We start from the raw sequence: 23066 nt of genomic DNA, 5'->3' as shown, positions 1-23066 counted from the left end.
TATGCCACTATCTGATCCATGAATAGCCATCAAGGGAAGAAGGCCTCCAACCCATATGAGTCAGAGACAGAATTAGATTGTGGGGGAAAAGGGCTCCTCTAGGAAACAAGCTCAAGGTTTAGTTGCTGAGGACCAGTGGCCTGACAGCTTTGTCAGTTTGGATGTAGCCTTTGGAGACATTTTACTCTTGGGTCATACTTTCAAGTGTGATTTTTGTTTTAGCTACATGCACATTTCCCAACCAAAAAGATCTTGGAAAAAATAGATCATGTAAATTCTTTTACTTACGAGACATTTCTTTGTTGTACATTTCAGTGGTACAGAAAATTCACCTGTCTGAGCCAAAAATGTGACTCTGCCGTGAAGATCTTTATTTATCTTAAAAAAAAAAAGAAAAAAATGAACCCAAACATTATGAACCTTTCTTCTTCCCTCCTTTCCTTCTCTCCTTCCTCCTTCCCTCCTTCCTTCCTTCATGCGTTCTTCCTTCTCCCTTCCTTCCTTCTCTCCTTTTCCTTCCTTATTCCTTCCTTCCTCCCTCTCTCCCTCCCTTCTCTCTTTCCTCCCTTCTCTCTTTCCTCCCTCCCTCCCTCCCTCCCTCCCTCCCTTCCTCCCTCCCTCCCTCCCTCCCTTCCTTCCTTCCTTCCTTCCTTCCTTCCTTCCTTCCTTCCTTCCTTCCTTCCTTCCTTCCTTCCTTCCTTCCTTCCTTCCTTCCTTCCTTCCTTCCTTCCTTCCTTCCTTCCTTCCTCCCTCCCTCCCTCCCTCCCCTCTTTCCTCCCTCCCTCCTTCCCCTCTTTCCTCCCTCCCTCCTTCCCTTCCTTCCCTTCCTTCCTTCCTTCCTTCCTTCCTTCCTTCCTTCCTTCCTTCCTTCCTTCCTTCCTTCCTTCCTTCCTTCCTTCCTTCCTTCCTTCCTTCCTTCCTTCCTTCCTTCCTTCCTTCCTTCCTTCCTTCCTTCCTTTTCTTTCCTTCCTCCCTCCCTCCCTCCATCCCTTTCTCTCCTTCCTTCCCTTTGGCCTTGGTTTCCTCATTTGTAAAACAGAGGGAGTGTATTCAAAGACCTTTGAGGCCACTTCCATCTCTGGATCTATGACCCTGGGATTTCCATGCAGCAGCAAAGCACCTCCTGAGGGGCCGGTACGCAGCCCCACCTTCCAAGCCTGTGACTGCCTTCACCAGAAGGACATCTCCCTGCGTCACTCACTGCCCACTAAGGGATTAGAACACTCGGACCATCCCAACTGAGCCTCTGCAAGCTTCTCAAGAGTCTTAGTAGATGGTAGTTGCCGTGTCCTTCCACACCAATATTGTGAGCCTCAAAGAAGAGAGGTCAGGCTGATCAGGAGATGCTGACCCAGAAGGCCAAGCCGGGGACACTCTCTGCCCTGTCCCTATACCAGCTGTGGCTCCCAGGGCTCACCTCCTGGGCTGGGTTTCCTTCTCTTCATCCATCACTAACAATGATGGCGAATTGTGTTCTGATTTTTCTCAGCAGAAATCAAGACAGGAAACACCAGGAACCAGAATAGTAAATTCAGGGGCCTCAGCGCACCCCTGCGGTCCTTGGGTCTCCCCCAAACACTTACCATTGGCTTAAAGATGATGACAACCTCACAGGAAATCCCAGCGGACATTCCACCTGGAGGGTCAAAGCTGCAGGCACAATAACAGAGAACTTAATTAGATTAATAAGGAAACAGGCTCTTCTTTTTAGAGCCTTGGACCAGAGGCAGGCCAGCTGCCCAAGTTCATTGCTGGGACTAAAAGTGGCTTTGGAGAGGAAATAGATGAGCCAGGCAGACAGGGATCTCTTCATAATAATATACAGCTAGGGGGCAGTTGGGTGGCTCAGGGGATAGAGAACCAGGCTCAGAGACCAGAGGTCCTGGGTTCAAATCTGACCGCAGACACTTCCCAGCTGTATGACCCTGGGCAAGTCACTTAACCCCCATTGCCTAGCCCTTACCACTCTTCCACTTTGGAACAAACACTTGGTGATATTGATTCTAAGACAGAAGGGAAGGGGTATTTAAAAAACCAAATGAGCCAAAATGATCACAAAATTAGGCATATTAATTAAGAAGACAATTAAACATCTTCCTGGGCTCTCTTTGTTGCTGCTACCATGGAGGCATATTCAGAATTTGGGCCTTTTAAGCCCCTACTCATTATCTGTAGCCCTTCTGTCTCAGGACCAGCAGGGAATTGTCCTTTGGAACAAAACCAACCCCAGCCCCAAGGTCCTTGGCAGTCTCCTTGCTGTTACAGAATAATTTACGCTTTTTCAATAATTTTTATAATTTAATTTTAATTTTAAATTTAAGTTTTATATGATTTTAATTTTAAAATTAAAAATTAAAAAATTTTAAATTTATTATTTATTTTTTACTTTATATTCAGGCTCAAAGAGCCAAAGACTTTTACAGGAGAACAGGTCATAGGCATGCATCCTATCTGGCCATTGACACAGCACAATCATCATTATCATCACTGTTATTGTTCTATTGTCATAGCTAATATTTATATAGCACTTACTACATGCTGGGCATTTTGCAATTATTAATTGCCTTTGATCCTCATAATTATCCCCATTTTACAGATAACAAAACTGAGGCAAACAGAGGTTAAGTGACTTGCCTAGGGGTCATATAGTCTCTGAGGCTGCATTTGAACTCAGCTCTCTATCCACTGTTTCACCTAGCTAGCTGAACTAGCCACGGGGATTTTGTCATTTCAGACAACTGTTTGGAGAAAGGATATCCGGTTATGGTCAGACGTTGTTGTTATTCAGTCATTTCTGTTGCATCTGACTCTTTGTGCCCCTATTTGGGGTTTTTGTGGTCCAGATACTTGAGTAGTTTACCATTTCTTTCTCCAGCTCATTTTACTGATAAGGAAACTGAGGCAAAAGGGGTTAAGTGACTTTCTCAGGGTCACAAAGCTGGTAAGTTGTCTGAGGCTGATTTATCTCAGGAAGATGAGCTCTATCCATGGTACTACCTCATTAACCTGTTACAACTACAGAACTGGGGTTCAAATCCCAAACTTCTTGTGTGCCTTTCAGCAAGTCATGTGACCTCTTTGGGCCTCAGTTTCCTCATCTGTAAAATGAAGGGGTTCAACTGGGCAACCTTCAAGTTCTCAATCGATGCCTCTGTGACCTAGCCAAAATCCATCCAAACTCCCTAAGCAGCCACCCCAACAACTGATGACCTCATGCTTCTCGCTTTCTCCTTTGGCACTTTAATGCAATCTTTTAAATATGCCAATTCACTATGGAAAGCTGAGGCCAAACATAGTTCCTTTCTAGATCCCCAGGACAAGGTAGACTTTAGGAATGTTTTCATTCTTTTTTATATTTAAACCCTTGCGCTTTCCATCTTTTTTTTAACCCTTTTCTTCCATTTTGGAGTCAATACTGTGTATTGGCTCCAAGGCAGAAGAGTGGTAAGGGCTAGGCAATGGGGGTCAAGTGACTTGCCCACGGTCACACAGCTGGGAAGTGTCTAAGGCCAGATTTGAACCTAGGACCTCCCGTCTCTAGGACTGGCTCTCAAGCCACTGAGCTACCCAGCTGCCCCCATTGCGCCTTCCATCTTAGAATCAATACTGTGTATTGGTTCCAAGACAGAAGAGCAGGAAGGGCAGGGCCATGGGGGTGAAGTGACTTGCCCAGGGTCACCCAGTTAGGAAGTGTCTGAGGTTATATTTGAACCCAGGACCTTCTATCTCTGAGCCCGGCTAGCTGTCCTCTAATCTCTTCAGTCTTAACTAGATTCCATTCCAACCAAACCAATGGGATGGGAGTCTATGGAGATCACAGACTCCATAAATGGTTGGTACTTGTAGAGCCTCCAAGTGGTGTTGATGGGTGGCTGGTGGGGATTCTTCACTGCCCTAAAGTGATAGATGGCTCTGCCCCAATGATGTCTTAGGTCTAATGAGCTGTGATGGGCTCTCAAGAGACTTCTCTCCAATTGGGGACTTTGGGGACCCGATAAAGGGAAAACACCAGATACGTTGGGATCAGGACTCGGTTGTCCAGAGGAATGATGCCGTCACACGTGCGCATCCTCCCTCAGAGGCCTGGAGGAAGGACAGAGCCTGCTGACCTTGCCCTAGCATTTCCAGCCTCATTTATATGCTGGGAGAATAACAGCACCATTTTCAAGTACAAAGGACAGGCCTCAAAATAGGTCTTGGAACGTAAAGGGAAATTCTCTAGGCCAGGAACTGCCTAGAGCTTTAGACAATGGCTAGGAGCTGGCTCCTTATGGGATTGTATAGGTTCCAACAGACTGGGGTAGGGGTTGGCAGGGGATCAGAGCCACAGCTTCCTAGCGGATGGAACAGCCAGAATTTCAGAGTGCATCTAGGCTTAGCAAAGAGGCAGATGGCACCGAGCTGCGAGACAGAATCTTTGAAGGATGAAACCAGAGAATGGAACGATTTGACTTTGTGATCTCAGTGGATGGCCTTGAATGTTAACTGGCAGAGAGCTAACAGGGTCTTCTGGCTAGTCCAATGAAAGCCTGGTGACAAGTGCATCTGGCTATTTAAGATGGATCTCTCGAATCCCTAAATACTCAGCTTTGCTCTCCTCACCAACTGCCACTATTTTGGATGGTAGGAGGTGATGACAATCTGTTGCCTTAATCAGGGATGGCTTTAGTATGGTACCAGTCTTCTCCCCCTCTGTTGGGAGCCCTCTCTCCTCTCGTGACCCCACCATCTCTGACCCGCAGCATCTTCAAGATGCCCCAGCCTCTGCCCTGCAGTTTCAGCTCCTCCATGGCAAACCCTCGCTGATCAGTGTTAGACGTTCAGTGAAAGGGATCTAGATTTGGACGATCCCCCCCCCCCCCCAAGGAGAGCACACTTGAGGTGGGGGGGAAGGGGGGACATGAAACATTCCCCCAAAGAGCTAAGACATGAAAGAGGAAGTGATAAGGATCCTAAAGAAGGAACCATGGGAGCTCCCCCCACCTTCCCACATCTAAACTGAATTGTTCTGTGCCCCTTCAGCATCTGGGGAGTAAATTTACTACACTTGAACATGTGCTAGGTAGCAGAAGGTGGTCATGGTTTCCTCCCCATTTTTAATGGGGAGACATAATGTCTTAAGCCAGAGGAGTAACTGATGGATTTCAGACATTGTGATAGGTCAGCCAGCCAACAATGCCAGCCAGTTACATCATTACCACTGCCACCACCACCACCACCACCACCACCACCACCCATCTCCATCCTCATTATTACCATTACCACCACCACTATCACCACCACCATCATCATCATCATCACAACCAACACCCCCATCATCTTCATCATCACCACTACCACCACTATCAGCATCATCACAACCAATACGCCATCATCACCACTACCACCTCATACCACCACTATCATCATCATCATTATCATAACTAACACCTCCATCATCTTCATCATCACCACTATCAGCATCATCACAACCAACATCCCCATCATCTTCATTATCATCACTACCACCACTATCATCATCATCATCATCATCACAACCAACACCCCCATCATTTTCATCATTATCACTACCACCATCATTATCATCACCAATACAACCATCATCTCCATCACCACTACCACTACCACCACCACCACCACCACCACCACCACCACTACTATCACCACAGTCATCATCACAACCAACACCCGTATAATTTTCATCATTATCTCTACCACCACTATTACCACCACCACCACCACCATCATCATCACAACCAACACCCCCATCATTTTCATCATTATCACTACCACCACTACCACCATCATTATCATCACCAATACAACCATCATCTCCATCACCACTACCACTACCACCACCACCACCACTACTATCACCACAGTCATCATCACAACCAACACCCGTATAATTTTCATCATTATCTCTACCACCACTATTACCACCACCACCACCACCATCATCATCACAACCAACACCCCCATCATTTTCATCATTATCACTACCACCACTACCACCATCATTATCATCACCAATACAACCATCATCTCCATCACCACTACCACTACCACCACCACCACCACCACCACCACTATCACCACAGTCATCATCACAACCAACACCTGTATAATTTTCATCATCATCTCTACCACCACTATTACCACCACTACCACCATCATCATCATCACAACCAACACCCCCATCATTTTCATCATTATCACTACCACCACTACCACCATCATTATCATCACCAATACAACCATCATCTCCATCACCACTACCACTACCACCACCACCACCACCACCACCACCACCACCATCATCATCACAACCAACACCCCCATCATTTTCATCATTATCACTACCACCACTACCACCATCATTATCATCACCAATACAACCATCATCTCCATCACCACTACCACTACCACCACCACCACCACCACCACCACCACCACCACTACTATCACCACAGTCATCATCACAACCAACACCTGTATAATTTTCATCATCATCTCTACCACCACTATTACCACCACCACCACCATCATCATCATCACAACCAACACCCCCATCATTTTCATCATTATCACTACCACCACTACCACCATCATTATCATCACCAATACAACCATCATCTCCATCACCACTACCACTACCACCACCACCACCACCACCACCACCACTACTATCACCACAGTCATCATCACAACCAACACCCGTATAATTTTCATCATCATCTCTACCACCACTATTACCACCACCACCACCACCATCATCATCACAACCAACACCCCCATCATCTCTATCTCATCCACCACCACCACCACCACTCCTACCACAGTCATCATCACAACCACTACCATCACCATCATTATAGCTAGCATTTGTATAGCATTTTGAGGTTTGTAAAAAGGCTTACATATGTTAACCCATTTGATCCTCACAACAGTCCTGGGAGGTAAATACTAACATACAAAGAAAGATTCAGTTGCTATTGCAGGAGACTAGAGGTTATACCCTGCTCACCAGGTGGGGCAGTGGATACAGCACTGGGCATCAAATCAAGCAGATTTGGGTTCAATTTCTACCTCACAGACTTATGAGTTGTGTAGCTTCAGGAAAGTCACTTAACCTCTCTGAACCTCAGCTACCTGAGGGGGTTGGACTCAATGACTTTCCCGATCTAAAGTTCCTATGACTACTAGGAACAAGGTGGAAGTGATGCTGAACAGGCCAGGTTGCTTGCTCATGTAAGTATATGGGAATCTAGTAAAATGGCCCAGAGAGGTATTGGCTATGGAGCCTGTAAAGCAGCATTGGGGACTAAGGGCAGCAACACCATTCCCTAAAGACAGAAGGCACTGGTCTCTTACCAAGCCAGCATCATCTGCCATGGATACCTCTGCTGGGAATTCTAGATGGGGGCAAGGGGCTACAGGAGCTCAGGAACAACCGAGGACCCTAGCCAACTCTTGTAACAAACTATGGACCTTTAAGCTTAAAAAAATACATTCTGGACACTATAATTTCTGTTGGGTTTGAGTCAAAATGAAATGCTTGATGGTGGAGGTCAATGCATGATATGCTAACAGTGAATGTGAATTGAATTAGGGAACTCGGACCGGGGCCATGAGACACGTGGCCAAGTCTCCAAGGCTAGTTTTGCAGAATGGATCCTTCTTGGCTCTGGCACCTGCGTACTTACTCAATGGTAATGAAATCCTTGAGATGCTCATCGACTCCCACCAGCTTGCAATAGTTAATAGTGTAGGATGCGTTGATTAATGTCATCTTTTTTTTATACCTTTTACCAATATCAAAGTTCTGGAAATACCAAAGAGGAAGACATTCTTCAAGAGAGAATTGGCATCAGTTTCACAGGTTTGTCACAGAAGAAATAAAGCAATGTACATCTGAGAAGCTCAAATCCATACAAAGTGACTCTTCCCTCCATTAACCATGTTGGTTTGAGATTCAGAATGTTAATATACTTGAGAGCTCTGTTCAACTACGGTAATAACAAGCCTCTCAACAATTTATACTACTGATGAATTATCACCAAATAATAATTTTGTTTTATCATTTGCTCTGAATTCTGTCCCTTCTACCTCTCCTCCCTCCCCCCCAAATTAATTTCCATTGAACAAATATTGGTCAAACAATGGCTATGTCCAAGGCATTACTGCTAGGCACCAAGAACAGAAAGCTGGACCGAGATGATCTCCACCCTTTAAGGCATTTGTTTTCACTTGTGGTATAAAGGGTTTTTCTATGGGTGTCTAACCCCAGCATGTGATAAATGTCAAACAGGGAGGGGTGAGAGTTTGAAGAGAAGAGGCTTCTTTGTAACTTGGCAGTAGGAGGGGACTGGAGACCAGGGACGGTTTTATGGAGATGGTGGCACCTAAAGGTAGAGTGTTGGTTAAGTTGTTTTCTTCCTTGGAAACAACAAAAGAAAAGAAAAGAAAAAAGGAAAGGAAAGGAAAGGAAAGGAAAGGAAAGGAAAGGAAAGGAAAGGAAAGGAAAGGAAAGGAAAGGAAAGGAAAGGAAAGGAAAGGAAAGGAAAGGAAAGGAAAGGAAAGGAAAGGAAAGGAAAGGAAAGGAAAGGAAAGGAAAGGAAAGGAAAGGAAAGGAAAGGAAAGAAAGGAAAGAAAGAAAGGAAAGGAAAGGAAAGAAAGGAAAGGAAAGGAAAAGAAAGGAAGGAAAGAAAGAAAGGAAAGGAAAGGAAAGGAAAGGAAAGGAAAGGAAAGGAAAGGAAAGGAAAGGAAAAGAAAGGAAAGGAAAGGAAAGGAAAGGAAAGGAAAGGAAAGGAAAGGAAGGAAAGAAAGAAAGGAAAGGAAAGGAAAGGAAAGAAAGGAAAGAAAGTAAGGAAGGAAGGAAAGAAGGAAAGAAGGAAAGAAAGGAAGGAGGGAAGGAAGGGAGGGAGGGAGGGAGGAAGAGGGAAAAAGAAAATAGAAATAAAGAAACAAAGGAAGGAAAAAGGAAGGGGAAAAGGAAGAAAGAAAAGAGAGAAAGAAAGAAAAGGAAGAAAGGAAGGAAGGAAAGAAGGAAGGAAGGAAGGAAGGAAGGAAGGAAGGAAAGAAGAAAGGAAGGAAGGAGGGAGGGAAGGAAGGAAGGAAGGAAGGAAGGAAGGAAGGAAGGAAGGGAGGGAGGAAGGGAGGAAGGGAGGAAGGGATGAAGGGAGGAAGGGAGGAAGGAAGGAAGGAAGGAAAGAAGGAAGGAAGGAATATCAGATACAAATGAAAACACTTGTTATGAAAAATCTGCAGGTGAGTTTAGCATGTGAACGCTTATCTACAATTTCTAAGCAAAAACTCTCCTAACTACTGGCTAATGTTGGGAGCACAGGGCAAATACTAATCCATCACAGGAAAAAAACTAAGTGTTTGTTGAATGGTATGAGAACCAATCCATCAACAAGCATTAATTAAGCACGTTCTATGAGCTAACCACCATTCCCCTTAAGGAACTAGGATAAAAAAAGGGCAAAATAATGATAGTCCCTGCAGTTTATGGGGCGTAGTGTGTGCTATCTTTCCTTTTAGGCCAGGACTGCTATTATTTTGCCCTTTTAAAAATTCCTCAGTGTCTAAGGGAATAGTACTGGGTACATAGAAGATAATTAATGCATGTTGATGGATTTGTTGTTGTTCTGTCATTGTCCAGTTGAATCCGACTCTTTGTAATCCCATTTGGGGTTTTCTTGGCTAAGATACTGGAGTGGTTGGCCATGTCTTTCTCCAGCTCATTTTGCAGATAAGGACCAACAAGTTTAAGGGACTTGCCCAGGGTCACGTAACTAATAAGTGTTTGAGGCCAGATTTGAACTGAGGATGATGAATCTTCCTGGTCTCCGGCCTTCATAGCTGTACCTTTTGCTGATGGATAACTACATACAGATTAGATATGCGAGGAGGATAATTGAGGAATCAAGGATGACAATGAGATTTCAAAGCTGGGTGGTTGGGAGGTTGGTTGAAGGGAAGAATTGGGGGGAAATAATTAGTTCAGTTCTGAACCTGATAAATTTGAGATGTCCAGGGGCAGCTCAGCAGCTCAAATGATGGAGTTCTGGGTCCAGACCCAGGAGATCCTGGGTCCCAAACTGGCCTCAGACACTTCTAGCTGTGTGACCCTAGACAAGTCACTTAACCCATTTGCCTAGCCCTTACTTGTCTTCTGCCTTGGAATCAATACTTAGCATCTATTCTAAGACAGAAGGTAAATGTTCCAAGAAAAAAATCTTTTTTTGAGATATCTATGGGACATCGAGTTCAATGTTGGTAATGTGAACCCAGAGTTCAGGCTAGTTCTGGAAATGTAGGCATGTGAACAGGCACCGTGTAAGCAGTTTTCTGCTTCCTGTCAGATAAATCAAACCAATGGGCTCCTCCCTCCCTCCTTCCCATCTTGTCAAGAGACTGAGAGTTCAATTCTGGCTCTTAGGAGGGGACTATAAATCTTTTTCTGGGATGCTATTTCCTTAATTGACCTTTATGGTCCATCTCTGACACTCTGAAAGGATTAATTCCTTACAAAAATCAGCCACAGTGAAAGATCTCATGAAGATGTCATCTCTTCCCCTCTTCCTCATCTTCATCAGAGAACATTAACCGATCTTTTTTAAAAAGTCCAGACCAAAAGAGGGGCATCGAACGATCCAACTAAGCAAATGTTTTTTGTGAGGTGGGCAGGGATGCTTTTATTTCCTAAGTCTCTCATGAAAACCCACCTTAAAGTGAATGAGGTCAGGCTTGCTATAGAAGGGGCAGCCCTTAAATTCGCGCCCAGACACTACTTGTCTGTGGACTATCCCCCTCCGGAGTTTCTCCAGGGTTCCTGCAAAGATATCTTGGTCCATCTTCGTCCCACCCAAAGGTTTGCGTTCCACCTCATCTTTTGGCAGCTTGGAATTTAATCAAATGAAAAAAAGTATTAATAATAAATCTATGCTAGGGTGTCTCTTCAAGAACAGGAAGCAGAATCTGTAGAAGAATAAAAAGTCAAAAGTCTTGGTATCTGAACAGAGTAACAAAGCAAAGATTTGCTAGTTGCCAACGAATAGAGGAGCCAAAGAACATGGGTTCATCTTATCTCTTTTTAGGGCCGAATGTCAGAATCGTTTAGTCAAATCTGTATTTGAACCATAATCGCCTTGCAACAAACTTGTATTCCAAAATGTTCCTTGATTAGAAGCACCATCCAATTTGCTCCTAAAGCAGTAAATTCTACTTCAGGATGGCTACAATGATTTTTTGGTTTTTTTATTACTTGTTTATTTTAAACATCCATTTAAAAAAAGCTACACAAAACCCTTACTTTCTGTTTTAGTATCAATTCTAAGACAGAAGAGCAGTAAGGACTAGGCAATAGTGGTTAAGTGACTTGCCCAGGGTCACACAGCTTAGGAAGTGTCTGAAACCAGATTTGAATGTGGTACTCTGTGCCACTTAGCTGCCTTGTAAAGAACTTTTAACAAAAATTGTTAAGGAACATTTTATAATAATTATGAGGAACATGGGTTTAGACTAGCATCTTACACTAAAAAGCACAATAAATTCTAAATAGATAAAGGAACCAAAGGTATCATGCCATTAAAAAATTAGAGAAGGTCATAACTATACATCTGTAGGTGTGAGATGAATTTATAACTAACATGACATAAAGAATATTATAAAAACCAAAAATCAATTACTTGAATTACAGAAAATAAAATTTTATGAAATAATTATAGTTAGAATAAGAATAAAAACAGAATAGGAAAAAATCTTGCATAGAACATCTCAAATAGGTTTTTAACTTGGTGCTGCTTCAAATATGTCAGTGGCATGAAAAAATGTTCTAAATCTCTTATAATCAGAGAGATGCAAATCAAAACAACTCTGAGGTATCACCTCACACCTAGCAGATTGTTCAACATGACAGCAACGAAAAGTAATGAATGCTGGAGGGGGTGTGGCAAAGTGGGGCCATTAATTCATTGCTGGTGGAGTTGTGAATTGATCCAACCATTCTGGAGGGCAATATGGAACTATGCCCAAAGGGCACTGCTGGGATTGTACCCCAAAGAGATAATAGTAAGGAAAAAAAGACTTGTATAAAAATATTCATGGCTGTGTTCTTTGTGGTGGCAAAAAATTGGAAAACGAGGGGATGCCCATCAATTGGGGAATGGCTGAACAAATTGTGGTATCTGTTGGTGATGGAATACTATTGTGCTCAAAGGAATGATGATCTGGAGGGATTCCACGTGAACTGGAAGAACCTCCAGGAACTGATGCAGAGTGAAATGAGCAGAACCAGGAGAACATTGTACACAGAGACCGACACACTGTGGCACAATCAAATGTAATGGACTTCTCTACCAGCAGCAATGCAATGACCCAGGACAATTTTGAGGGGCTCATGAGAAAGAACACTATCCACATCCAGAGAAAGAGTGGAGCAGAAACAGAAGAAAAACAACTGCTTGATCACATGGTTCGATGGGGATGGAATTGGGGATGCAGACTCTAAACAATTACCCTGGTGCAAATATTAATAATATGGAAATAGGTCTTGATCAATGACACATGTAAAACTCAGTTAAAACCCATGTAAAGCTCAGTGGCTATGGGAGGGGAGTGGAAGGAGGGGAGGGAAAGAACATGACTCATGTAACCATGGAAAAATATTCTAAATTAATTAATTAAATAAAATTTTCTAATCACCAAAAATCAAAAATAACAAAAAAAAACAAAACACCAAACCTCCAAATATGTCAGTGGAAGGTTGCCTGGTTGTCCTTGAAATTTAGCTCTATACACAGAGTTTCTAAATTTCTAAGTTGTTCTGTCTAACCCTAATGACTTCCTTATTTCTAATATAAATCCAAGGCATCTCATAGAGTCCCAGACCTTTTACAGACTGTAAAGGTATCTTTTTTTTTTAAACCCTTACCTTCCATCTTGGAATCAATACTGTGTATTGGTTCCAAGACAGAAGAGTGGTAAGGGCTAGGCAATGGGGGGTAAGTGACTTGTCCAGGGTCATACACTTAGTAAAAGGCTGAGACTGGATTTGAACTTAGATCTTCCTGATTCTTGACCCATCACACTAATCACTGTGCCTCCTAGCTGCCTTCATGGTTAACAGCTTAAATGCATCATAAAATCTGAAGACTTCTCCCCTTTATGTTGAAAAGAAGTAGATAGGATTGAAGAACTTGGCTTATGCTTGCCCCTCTGTCTGACCATAAAGATCACTACCTGACAGGCTCTCTGATCTCTGCAAGCATTTCCACTTCAGGGTTCACAGCTGTCAATCTGAGATAATCCTGAAAGACATGACAGGAAGGCTCTCCACTTCCAGAGAAAGAACAGTTGGAGTCCCCCTTCACATCAGTGTATTTTGGCTTTATTTTGGGGTTTGGGTTAGGCATGAATTTGCTCTTACAACAATGACGTGCATGGAAGTGAGTTCTGCATGACAAAAAAATGACAAAGGAAAAAAAAAAGGATTCAGAGCTCTCAGAACCCATCCATGCATGAAGGCTGGATATCACCTAATATTTTTCTATGGCAGTTACTTGCCAGTATTATAAGGTATCATATTCATGACTGATCTAACACTCACCTGCTTGTTCCCCAGGAGGACATGGGACATGATATCCTCATGATGGCGGAACCTTGAACAATCATTCATTACCACCATTTGTACGCCCTTTGTTTTTTTGTTTCTAATTCTTTCAGTGAACTTTTTGTTGTGCGTTCCCTTGATTTCCAGATAAATCTCTCTCTCTGTCTCTGTCTCTCTCTCTGTCTCTCTGTCTCTCTCTCTCTTCTCTCTGTCTCTCTCCCTCTCTGTCTGTCTCTGTCTCTGTCTCCTCTCTCTCTCTCTCTGTCTCTCTGTCTCTCTCTCTCTCTCTGTGTCTCTCTCTCTCTGTCTCTGTTTCTCTGTCTCTGTCTATCTGTCTGTCTCTCCCTCTCTTTCTCTCTCTCTCCCCCTCTACTATGCACCAAGAAAGAAGAGTTTGCAAACTAACCATCCAAGTGGCCAAGTAGAGGCAATGTCCTATACCTGTAGTTCCCACTTGTGCAAAGAAGGGAGAGGAATAAATTTGTTTGAATCTTCTCCTTGTAATTATATGTCATAGAGTTTGGAGCATGTTTTCTTTTATCTTTTTATTGAAGTTATCATTTAAAGTTTTCCTTAAAATGCTTATGCCACAGTTAATTTGTTTTTTTATGCCTCTCTGAATTCTCCATATTTGTCATTTCTAAAATTTTCTAAAATATTCTAAAATATTCCATCATATTCATGCAGTTCTGTTTAATCATTTCCCAGTCAATGGCTATCTCTACACATTATCTCCTCTAAGCATTTGGGGGGGGTATTAAGCAATTATTCTGGCTTCTCTGCCTATGTTCTTTAAGGATTTGAGTTGTCTATGCAAGACCTCTTCATTAGAGGGAGTTTTAGTGATCAGTCTCCAAGTATTTTCCAAAAACGTTGCCTCATCCTGTATTTTAGAATAATCTATCAATCTGCCAAAAAAAGAGGCAGATTTCAAATGTCTTTTAATGCTGCTTATTAATTATTTCATAGCTTCTCTACGTATTTATAGCATTTCACAGAACTCTCAATGTCCTTATCTCTTAGGTCATGAAGTAGCAAGCATTTATCTTATTTATTTTTCAAACTGGGTGGAGGGGTGATAGGTGCTGCTGGTGGGGGAGAGCAAACATTTATTAACTATAAGATACAAAGCTGTAAATGAAGGAGTCCTTTGCCCTAGAGGTGGTTGCTCTCTAAAAGGGGGGGGACAAGATGTGTACCCATCAGTATACATGAAATGCATTGTTCATTTGTCTCAGTCATATCCGATTCTTTGTGACCCCATTTGGGGTTTTCTTGGCAGAACTCCTAGTGGTTTACCATTTCCTTCCCCAGCTCATGTTATAGAGGAGGAAACTGAGGCAGACAGGATCAAATCACTTGCCCAGAGTCTTACAGATAATAAGTATCCGGGGCCAGATATGAACTCATGAAGAGGCGACTTCCTGACTCCAAGCCAGGAACTCTATCCACTTTGCTTTGAATTAATTGCTTTCTTTGACTGATTAGAAATGCATTGGTGAGGGCTCTTGAGCTACAGTTTTGGATGGATACCCACCCACTGAATACAGACTTTATCTGAGAGAACTGCCATATAAATCAGTTGAGGTCATCCCCAGAAGTCAGAGAAATTTTCATAATGCTTTCCTTCTTACAATTTACAAGATGTTTTAAGGGTTCATTTGGATGACAAAATAGCTGTCCAAGCAGGTTAGTTAGATGTCTCAGTAGATAGAGAACCAGTGGAGATGGGAGATCCAGGGTTCAAATCTGGCCTCAGACACATCTTAGCTGTGTGATCCTGGATAAGTCACTTGACTCCACTTGCCTAGCTCTTACTGCTCTTCTGCTTTGGAACCAGTATTCAGTATTGGTTCCAAGAAAGATAAGGATTAATAAAAAAAAGTCCAGGACTCTGTCCATTTGAGCTAGCCAAGTGGCAAAGTAGTTAGAGCACTAAACCTGTAGTCAGAAAGACCTGAATTCAAATCTTAGTATTAATTCTAAGACAAAAAGGTGGAGCACCTAGGTGGTCAGTGAATAGAGAACCAGGACTGGAGAATGAGATGCTCTTGGTTCAAATCTGATCTTCACCTCTTCCTAGCTATGTGACCCTGGGCAAGTCATTGAATCCCAATTGCCTGCATCTTACTGTTCTTCTGCCTTGGAATTGATACTTATTGTGGAATCTAAGACAAAAGGTAAGACTTTAAAAAAAGTTATGCAAGAAAATTTGAAATTATATCTTCTCTGGGGAGCAGTACTTCCAAATCTCTCAAACTATATCATAAAAGAGAAATTATCAAGATGATTTCTCTCCTGTTTGATCCGCCTTCGTCACAGTCTAAGTCACAGCAGTCTTCTTTTACAGGTCCAGGCAACTCAGCACCGTCTCGGGAAGCTCTGCTCATCACTTTGGCCACCAACCCAGATGGTACCATGGAGCCAGCCAGAAGCACTTCCTTTTGCCCCTTCTCTTCCCTCATTTTTTTTGCAGTCTTTCTCTTCCCAGGACTGAGGGTTACTGATAAGCACCAAGAGAGGTCACGTAGATGTTAAATACAAATTCTAGAACCATTTCATTTGGAAATCGAAAAGATGGAGCCAATGAAAAGCCAAGAGCTGGGTAGCTGAGACAAGCAGTTGAAAGCTCTTACTTACATTGTAGGGCTTATATGCTTCATTCCAGAGCCCCATAATCTCTGGCTCCGCTAGTGTTTCTTCCTCCAGGTTCACAAGCAAGGTGTCTAAGTCGCCTGTCATCGATGACTCAGTGGAGATTATGCTCATGGAACGAGGATATGCAAAATCGGAAATAGCTCTATTAATTTTCTGCAATTAGAGATGGAAAATACAGAATATCAGATGGCGGCACAGAATTTGTTTAAATACATTACATAGTTATAGAATATACTATAAATATTAATATATTTTATTATCGATTACATAGTTATATAGCATAAATAAATATGTAATTGATATACAATAATATAAATGATATTTAATATATTACACAATAATATAACAAAATATTTAGTGTATTATACAGTTATATAATATATATGAATAAATATTAAAATATTATATAGATATAGAATATAAATAGTTAATATATCATAAGATAACATATATATATCTAATATAGTAACCATGTTGGATTATATTATATAGTTTTATAATATGTAACATGAAAAATATTAAATATATTATATAGATATAGAATATAAATATTTAATATATTATAAGATAACATATACATTTCTAATATAGTAACCATATTGGATTATATTATATCATCTTATACTATGTAACATGAAAAATATTAAATATATTATATAGATATAGAATATAAATATTTAATATATTATAAGATAACATATACATCTCTAATATAGTAACTATATCGGATTATATTATATTGTTTTATAATATGTAACATGAAAAATATTAAATATATAGATATAGAATATAAATATTTAATATATTATAAGATAACATATGCATATCTAATATAGTAACCATATTGAATTATATTATATCATTTTATAATATGTAACATGAATAAATATTAAATATATTATATAGCTATGGAACATAAATAATATATTATGAGATGATATATATTTAATATATTAACTATATTGGATTAAGGCAACAATTTATACGGATTCTAGATATGCTTTTGGCATTTGTCACTCAGTCGGGATGCTATGGCTCTAGAGAGGATTTTTAACCTCAGCTGGAAAATCCATAGCTAATGCAGAAATTATTAATGAAGTTCTTTTTGCTCTCAAACTGCCTAAAGCCCTAGCTGTAGTTCACTGCTCTGCCCATACAGGTGGCTCTGACCCTGTCTCTAGAGGAAATGACCGAGCAGATGCAGCTGCAAAACTAGCAGCCATAGAAGGACCTGGATTAATTTTAACATTAACAACCACTGATAATTTAAATTTATCACTTTCCTATAATGAAAAGGAAGTGGAAAAATGGAAACAAAAATTTAAAGCAAAACAAATTAATGGAGTCTGGGTGTCATCTGAAGGAAAACCTCTGCTCCCTAGAAGTTTCTATAACCAAATTTGCCATTCTATTCATAAAAATGGTCATTTTGGCACCCAGGGCATCGTGGACTCTGTCAAGAGAGTATGGATAGCCCCTGGTATAACTACTATAGCCTCTAAAGTATGTTCAGCCTGCCCTATTTGCCAGGCATATAACCAACATGCATATCGTGGAAAAGCCTTTGGGGGACGTCCTCTGGCTTACACACCTTTTGAACATCTACAGATAGATTTCATAACGATGCCAAAGGCTGGACATTATAAATTTTGTCTAGTAATTGTAGATCAACTAACCAGATGGCCGGAAGCATTTCCTACAACCCGAGCCACAGCAGATTTTGTTGCAAAGATACTTTTAAAGGAAATTATTCCTCATTTTGGCCTGCTAGCACGTATTGACTCCGATAGAGGGAGTCATTTTACCGATTCTGTCTTAAACCAAATATATTCTTGCTTGGGGATAACTCCAAAATTCCATGTTCCATATCACCCCCAGAGCTCAGGCCAAGTGGAGAGGATGAATAAAGAACTTAAGACTATGATTGGCAAATTATGCACTGAGACCCATTTAAAATGGCCTGAAATTCTCCCTCTGGCCCTATTTTATCTTAGAAGCAGGCCTAGAGGAGACTTACATATTTCACCATCTGAGATGATTTTTGGACATCCACCTATACAGGCTAAGCCTTTCTCCCTGGCTTATACATCGCTATTAGGGGGAGATATTACTATTGCTTTCTATATACAGGAGTTACAGCACAAACTACGTGAACTTCATGAATCCGGAGCTGCAGTACAAGCCGGACCATTAGACTTTTCTCTGCATGACCTGAACCCAGGAGATAAAGTTTATATCAAGAATTTCAAGTGAACTGGAGCAACTCAACCTTCATGGGAAGGACCATTCCAAATATTATTAACTACTCCAACATCTATAAAGATTGGAGAAAGAGACTCGTGGATTCACTGCTCACATGTGAAGAAAGCATCTTCTGCTGAGACTGATTGACTGTATCTTAACATATGCATTGGAGATAATAATCCATAGACAAATGGATGCTGTTTTTTTCAAGAATATATTGAATTACTGATTTTTTCTTATTTTTTCTTATTTCTTTTCTTTTATTTTTTGATCAGAATATTTGATTTTTTTCTCATTATTTGTACTGAAGGTACACATAATTAATATTAATATTAGTTTTCCCTGCAGTAATACAAGTTAATATATATACTCTTGCTATAATATCAATATATGCCTAAAAGCTTTAAACTATGGGAACCTGCCATTTATTGATAAAATATTATAGGACTGTGATTAATGTTTGTGTCTGATTCCAGGAAAAGGGACAAAAACAAGGAGCACAGACTAAACCTGAATAGTGCCAATAGAGCACACAAGAAATATTAAAGTGAGACTCGAGGTTGCGACGCTTAACTTATGTTTAAGTTGTAGGACTTCCTTGTATCTACACTCTTTTCAAAGTACTCAAACAAGTACAAAGCTTGACTATCATGCTGGCTCCCTATATCCCTGAGGAAAAAATCAGACAAGGGAATGACATTTCCCCATCAAAATAGAATTCTAATTCTTTTCTTCTTATATTATGGCAACTTCCTGTAGTCTTGGCTACAAATGGCTAAGTGAAATATTACTGCATTCTGTCCTACATACTTGTGGGATAGAAATTACTTTAAACTGGACCTATACAAGACCTATTTTGAATTTTTCTTATGTTTTTTATTATTTTTCTATTCTTTTGATAATTGACACATACACCCCCATAACTGAACATTGCATTCTGAGCTAAACTTGATATTTTTTAAAATACTTACTTCAGGGGGGATTGTATTTTAATTTAAAATCTAAGAATTTTTGAATTTTTTTTGTTTGAGATTGTATTTTTATAAAAATCCAAGAATTTTGTTTAAGATTTTACTTTTATAAAAAATTTCAAAGATTTTGATTCTGTTTGAGAAAAGATCTTCAAGAAAGAAGCTTGAAACTTTTATATCCAGAGAATGAACTGTTGCAGAAAGATGCTGAAAACCTACACTTCATCAAGAAGATCAAGAATGAACTTTGGATGTGATTGATTGAACTGAACTTTTGATTGAACATTTATTGTAACTGTACACATTTATGCCAAAAGGGACTGCCCCTAATTTGGCTTTCTGTCAATGCGCCTAGCAAACATTGGTTTTGCTTTCTTTTCTTTTCTATTTCCTCTCTCACTATTCTAATTTCTCTTAGGAAATTGAATATTGTGTATATCTATAGTTAAAAGTGCATTTAGAACTACAAAATGATTATGTTAAATGATCAATGGGGAGACTAGTCTCCCAATGATCATCAGGGGGGATTGTAAACCTCAAAATTTCTTAAGACTTAAAAATGTTGGAAATTTCACCATTGGGAAATTTCATACTTGAAAAATTTCCTATTGAGAGTGGGAACTCTATTGGAATGTGAACCCCATTGGCATGGGAGGTTCCTCCTCCTCCCTTCTTAAGATTACTTTAGGACAGAAACCTTTTGCTGAACAATGGAAAGGGCTTTGACCTATGCTTAAGCATAGAACAAGAATTTCTTTGAGTCATGATTGATTTTAGAATTAATACAATGGAGATACTTGGAATGACAGAACCAGGTCTTGGAAATTGCAATCTCCACCCTACTCAGTCCTAACAGGATTTAGGAAGGGCTGCAGCATAGATCAAAATTTAATTATTCCAATCTCTACCCTACTTAGGGTAACAGGATTTAGGTAGGGCTGTAGCAAAAGATCAAGATTTAATTATTTGAGAATATGACCTTCAACAGACATGTGCAAAGCCACAGACCTCTGGGCGGTCCTGGGTTAAGCTAGAGCCACCATTGGCACAGGGAGACATGGACAGTGATTGGTAGATGTGAGAAATGAGGGGAGGGAACTTGGATGGTTTCCTTAAAGATAGAGGGGTCTGAGGACTGGGTGGTGGGTTGGAGAGTTTTGGCTCTGAGTGGTTGGAGAGGTGCTCTGAGAAGCTTGCTCTGAAGGAAGCTGGAGGTGGGGGCCCCTGAAACTGTTTCTCCATTTTGGTCACGTGAGTAATAGGGACTGATCTCCTTTCTTTGCCCCAGCTATCTAAGGGTTTGGGCCTTTTGGCCCAGCCTAAACAGAAGGGGTATTTAAGCCCTATTCCCTTCTCTCCCCCCCCATCTCTAATTCCTTTCTTCCTCCTGTTTGTAATTAAACTCTATAAAAGGTTGACGGCTGACTTGAGTTTTCATTTAGGAATTACATAGCTGAATTCCTTGGCGACCTTAAATTAATATATATCAGTCTTTTAAAGTGATTTCCTTGTCACATTATATAATATATTATATTTATATATAATAAATATTTAAAATTTGTTTTTATTTTAATTTAATGTTATATAGCTACATAATGTAATATAAATAAATATTCCATGTATATTATATAGTAATGATATAATATAAATATTTAATATATATTATGCAATTATATCATCTAATATATTTAAATATTTAAACTACCAGGTCCTCATTTGACACTGGAATGAGAAAATATTTACTGAGGGGCAAAAAAACCCATGCAATTATTTTATTGATTTTTTGCCATCAAATACTGCCAACAGTAATGCTTCCATACATGCATCATTAAAAACAAAAGGGGTGGATTGAGAGCCAGGCCTAGAGACGGGAGGTCCTAGGTTCAAATCTGGCCTCAGCCACTTCCTAGCTGTGTGACCCTGGGCAAGTCACTTGACCCCCATTGCCTACCCTTACCACTCTTCTGCCTTGGAGCCAATATACAGTATTGACTCCAAGACGGAAGGTAAGGGTTAAAAAAAAAACAAAAGGGGTAGTGAGGTAGCTCAGGGGATTGAGAGTCAGGCCTAGAGATGAGAGGTCCTGGGTTCAAATCTAGCCTCAGATACTTCCTAATCAACCCCAATTGCCTAGCACTTACCACTTGGTAAGGTTAAAAAAAACAACTACAACAAACAAGCAAAAAACATCCAAAGAAATAACTCTTTGAATATATTTTTCAAATGACATTTAACATTTTAAGAAGAAACAAACAAAAAGCCTTCCAAAGGAATAACAAATTTGGGTATTTTTTTAAACTGACATACAATTTTTTAAACCCTTACCTTCCATCTTGGAATCAATACTGAGTATTGGTTCCAAGGCAGAAAAACAATAAGGAGCAATGACTGATATGGAATTGTGTCTTGCATGATAATACGTGTATGATCCTGGTCATATTGCCTACCATCTCCAAGAAGGGGGAGCAGAAGGAGGGAAATGGTTTGGATCTTATAATTTCAGAAAACTTATGTTAAAGATTATTATTACTTGTAATTGTGAAAATAAATATATTTGAATAAAACAATTAATATAATTTTAATTAATGAATTAATTTTAAATTAAATTCTTAAAAATTTGTTACAAGAGTGGTAAGAGCTAGGCAATGGGGTTAAGTGACTTGCCCAAGGTCACACAGATAAGAAGTATCTGAGGAATACATAATGTTTTCATACAGCAAGCAGAAAATAAAGATATATGATGTGGCCCAATTAGTTATGTAGGGAAAGGAATCAACTTTTATATAGAACCTGGTTTATGCTAGGCATTGTTCTAATCACTTTGCAAATATTATCTCATTTGATCCTCATAATAACTCTGGGAGGCAGGTGCTGCTATCACCCCCTTTTTACAGTTGAGTACACTGAGGCAGACTCAAGCCTTCCTGAGTCTAGACCCAGCACCCTAACCACTGTACTCCTTAGTTACTTTGTGGTTTTTCCTTTTTGCTGGGTTAATCATATGATGTTCTCTCCTTTACCACCTCTTATGCCTTTATATTCTTCCACTTAATTCTTCCCAAGACTTTGCAGAATATCCATAAGAACCTCCTGAAGAGCAAATTCTGGGGACATAAAGACCAAGGGAAGGAAAAGCCCTTGTGGGGGGGGGCAGCTGGGTGGCTCAGTGTATGGAGAGCCAGGTCTAGAGGTGGGAGGTCCTGGATTCAGATCATACATCAGACATTTCCTAGCTGTGTGACCCTGGGCAAGTCACTTAACCTCCATTGCCCAGTCCTTTCTGCTCTTCTGGCTTGGAACCAATACTCAATATTGATTCTAAGACAGAAGGTGAGGGTTGGGGAGAAAAGAAAAGAAAAGAAAAGGAAAGGAAAGGAAAGGAAAGGAAAGGAAAGGAAAGGAAAGGAAAGGAAAGGAAAGGAAAGGAAAGGAAAGGAAAGAAAAGGAAAGGAAAGGAAAGGAAAGGAAAGGAAAGGAAAGGAAAGGAAAGGAAAGGAAAGGAAAGGAAAGGAAAGGAAAGGAAAGGAAAGGAAAGGAAAGGAAAGGAAAGGAAAGGAAAGGAAAGGAAAGGAAAG

General features: G+C 40.4%; 1 protein-coding gene across 4 annotated transcripts in view; it reads right to left on the bottom strand.

Moving 5' to 3' along the window:
- CFAP74 (cilia and flagella associated protein 74) overlaps nucleotides 1-23066 on the bottom strand; it is an 82357-nt gene that overhangs the window by 23543 nt on the left and 35748 nt on the right. For all 4 annotated transcript variants that reach the window (XM_056796002.1, XM_056796001.1, XM_056796004.1 and 1 more), the window contains exons 12-16: nucleotides 16259-16429; nucleotides 10734-10907; nucleotides 7707-7825; nucleotides 1584-1650; nucleotides 289-378 (exon numbers count right to left, since the gene is read on the bottom strand). In XM_056796002.1, the coding sequence (XP_056651980.1) occupies nucleotides 289-378; nucleotides 1584-1650; nucleotides 7707-7825; nucleotides 10734-10907; nucleotides 16259-16429 (621 nt within the window). The remainder of the gene's footprint in view (nucleotides 1-288; nucleotides 379-1583; nucleotides 1651-7706; nucleotides 7826-10733; nucleotides 10908-16258; nucleotides 16430-23066) is intronic.

Source organism: Monodelphis domestica, chromosome 4 (assembly GCF_027887165.1).
Source record: "Monodelphis domestica isolate mMonDom1 chromosome 4, mMonDom1.pri, whole genome shotgun sequence".
In the NCBI taxonomy this organism is placed as follows: domain Eukaryota; kingdom Metazoa; phylum Chordata; class Mammalia; order Didelphimorphia; family Didelphidae; genus Monodelphis; species Monodelphis domestica.
This window is presented reverse-complemented; position numbering and strand designations above follow the sequence as displayed.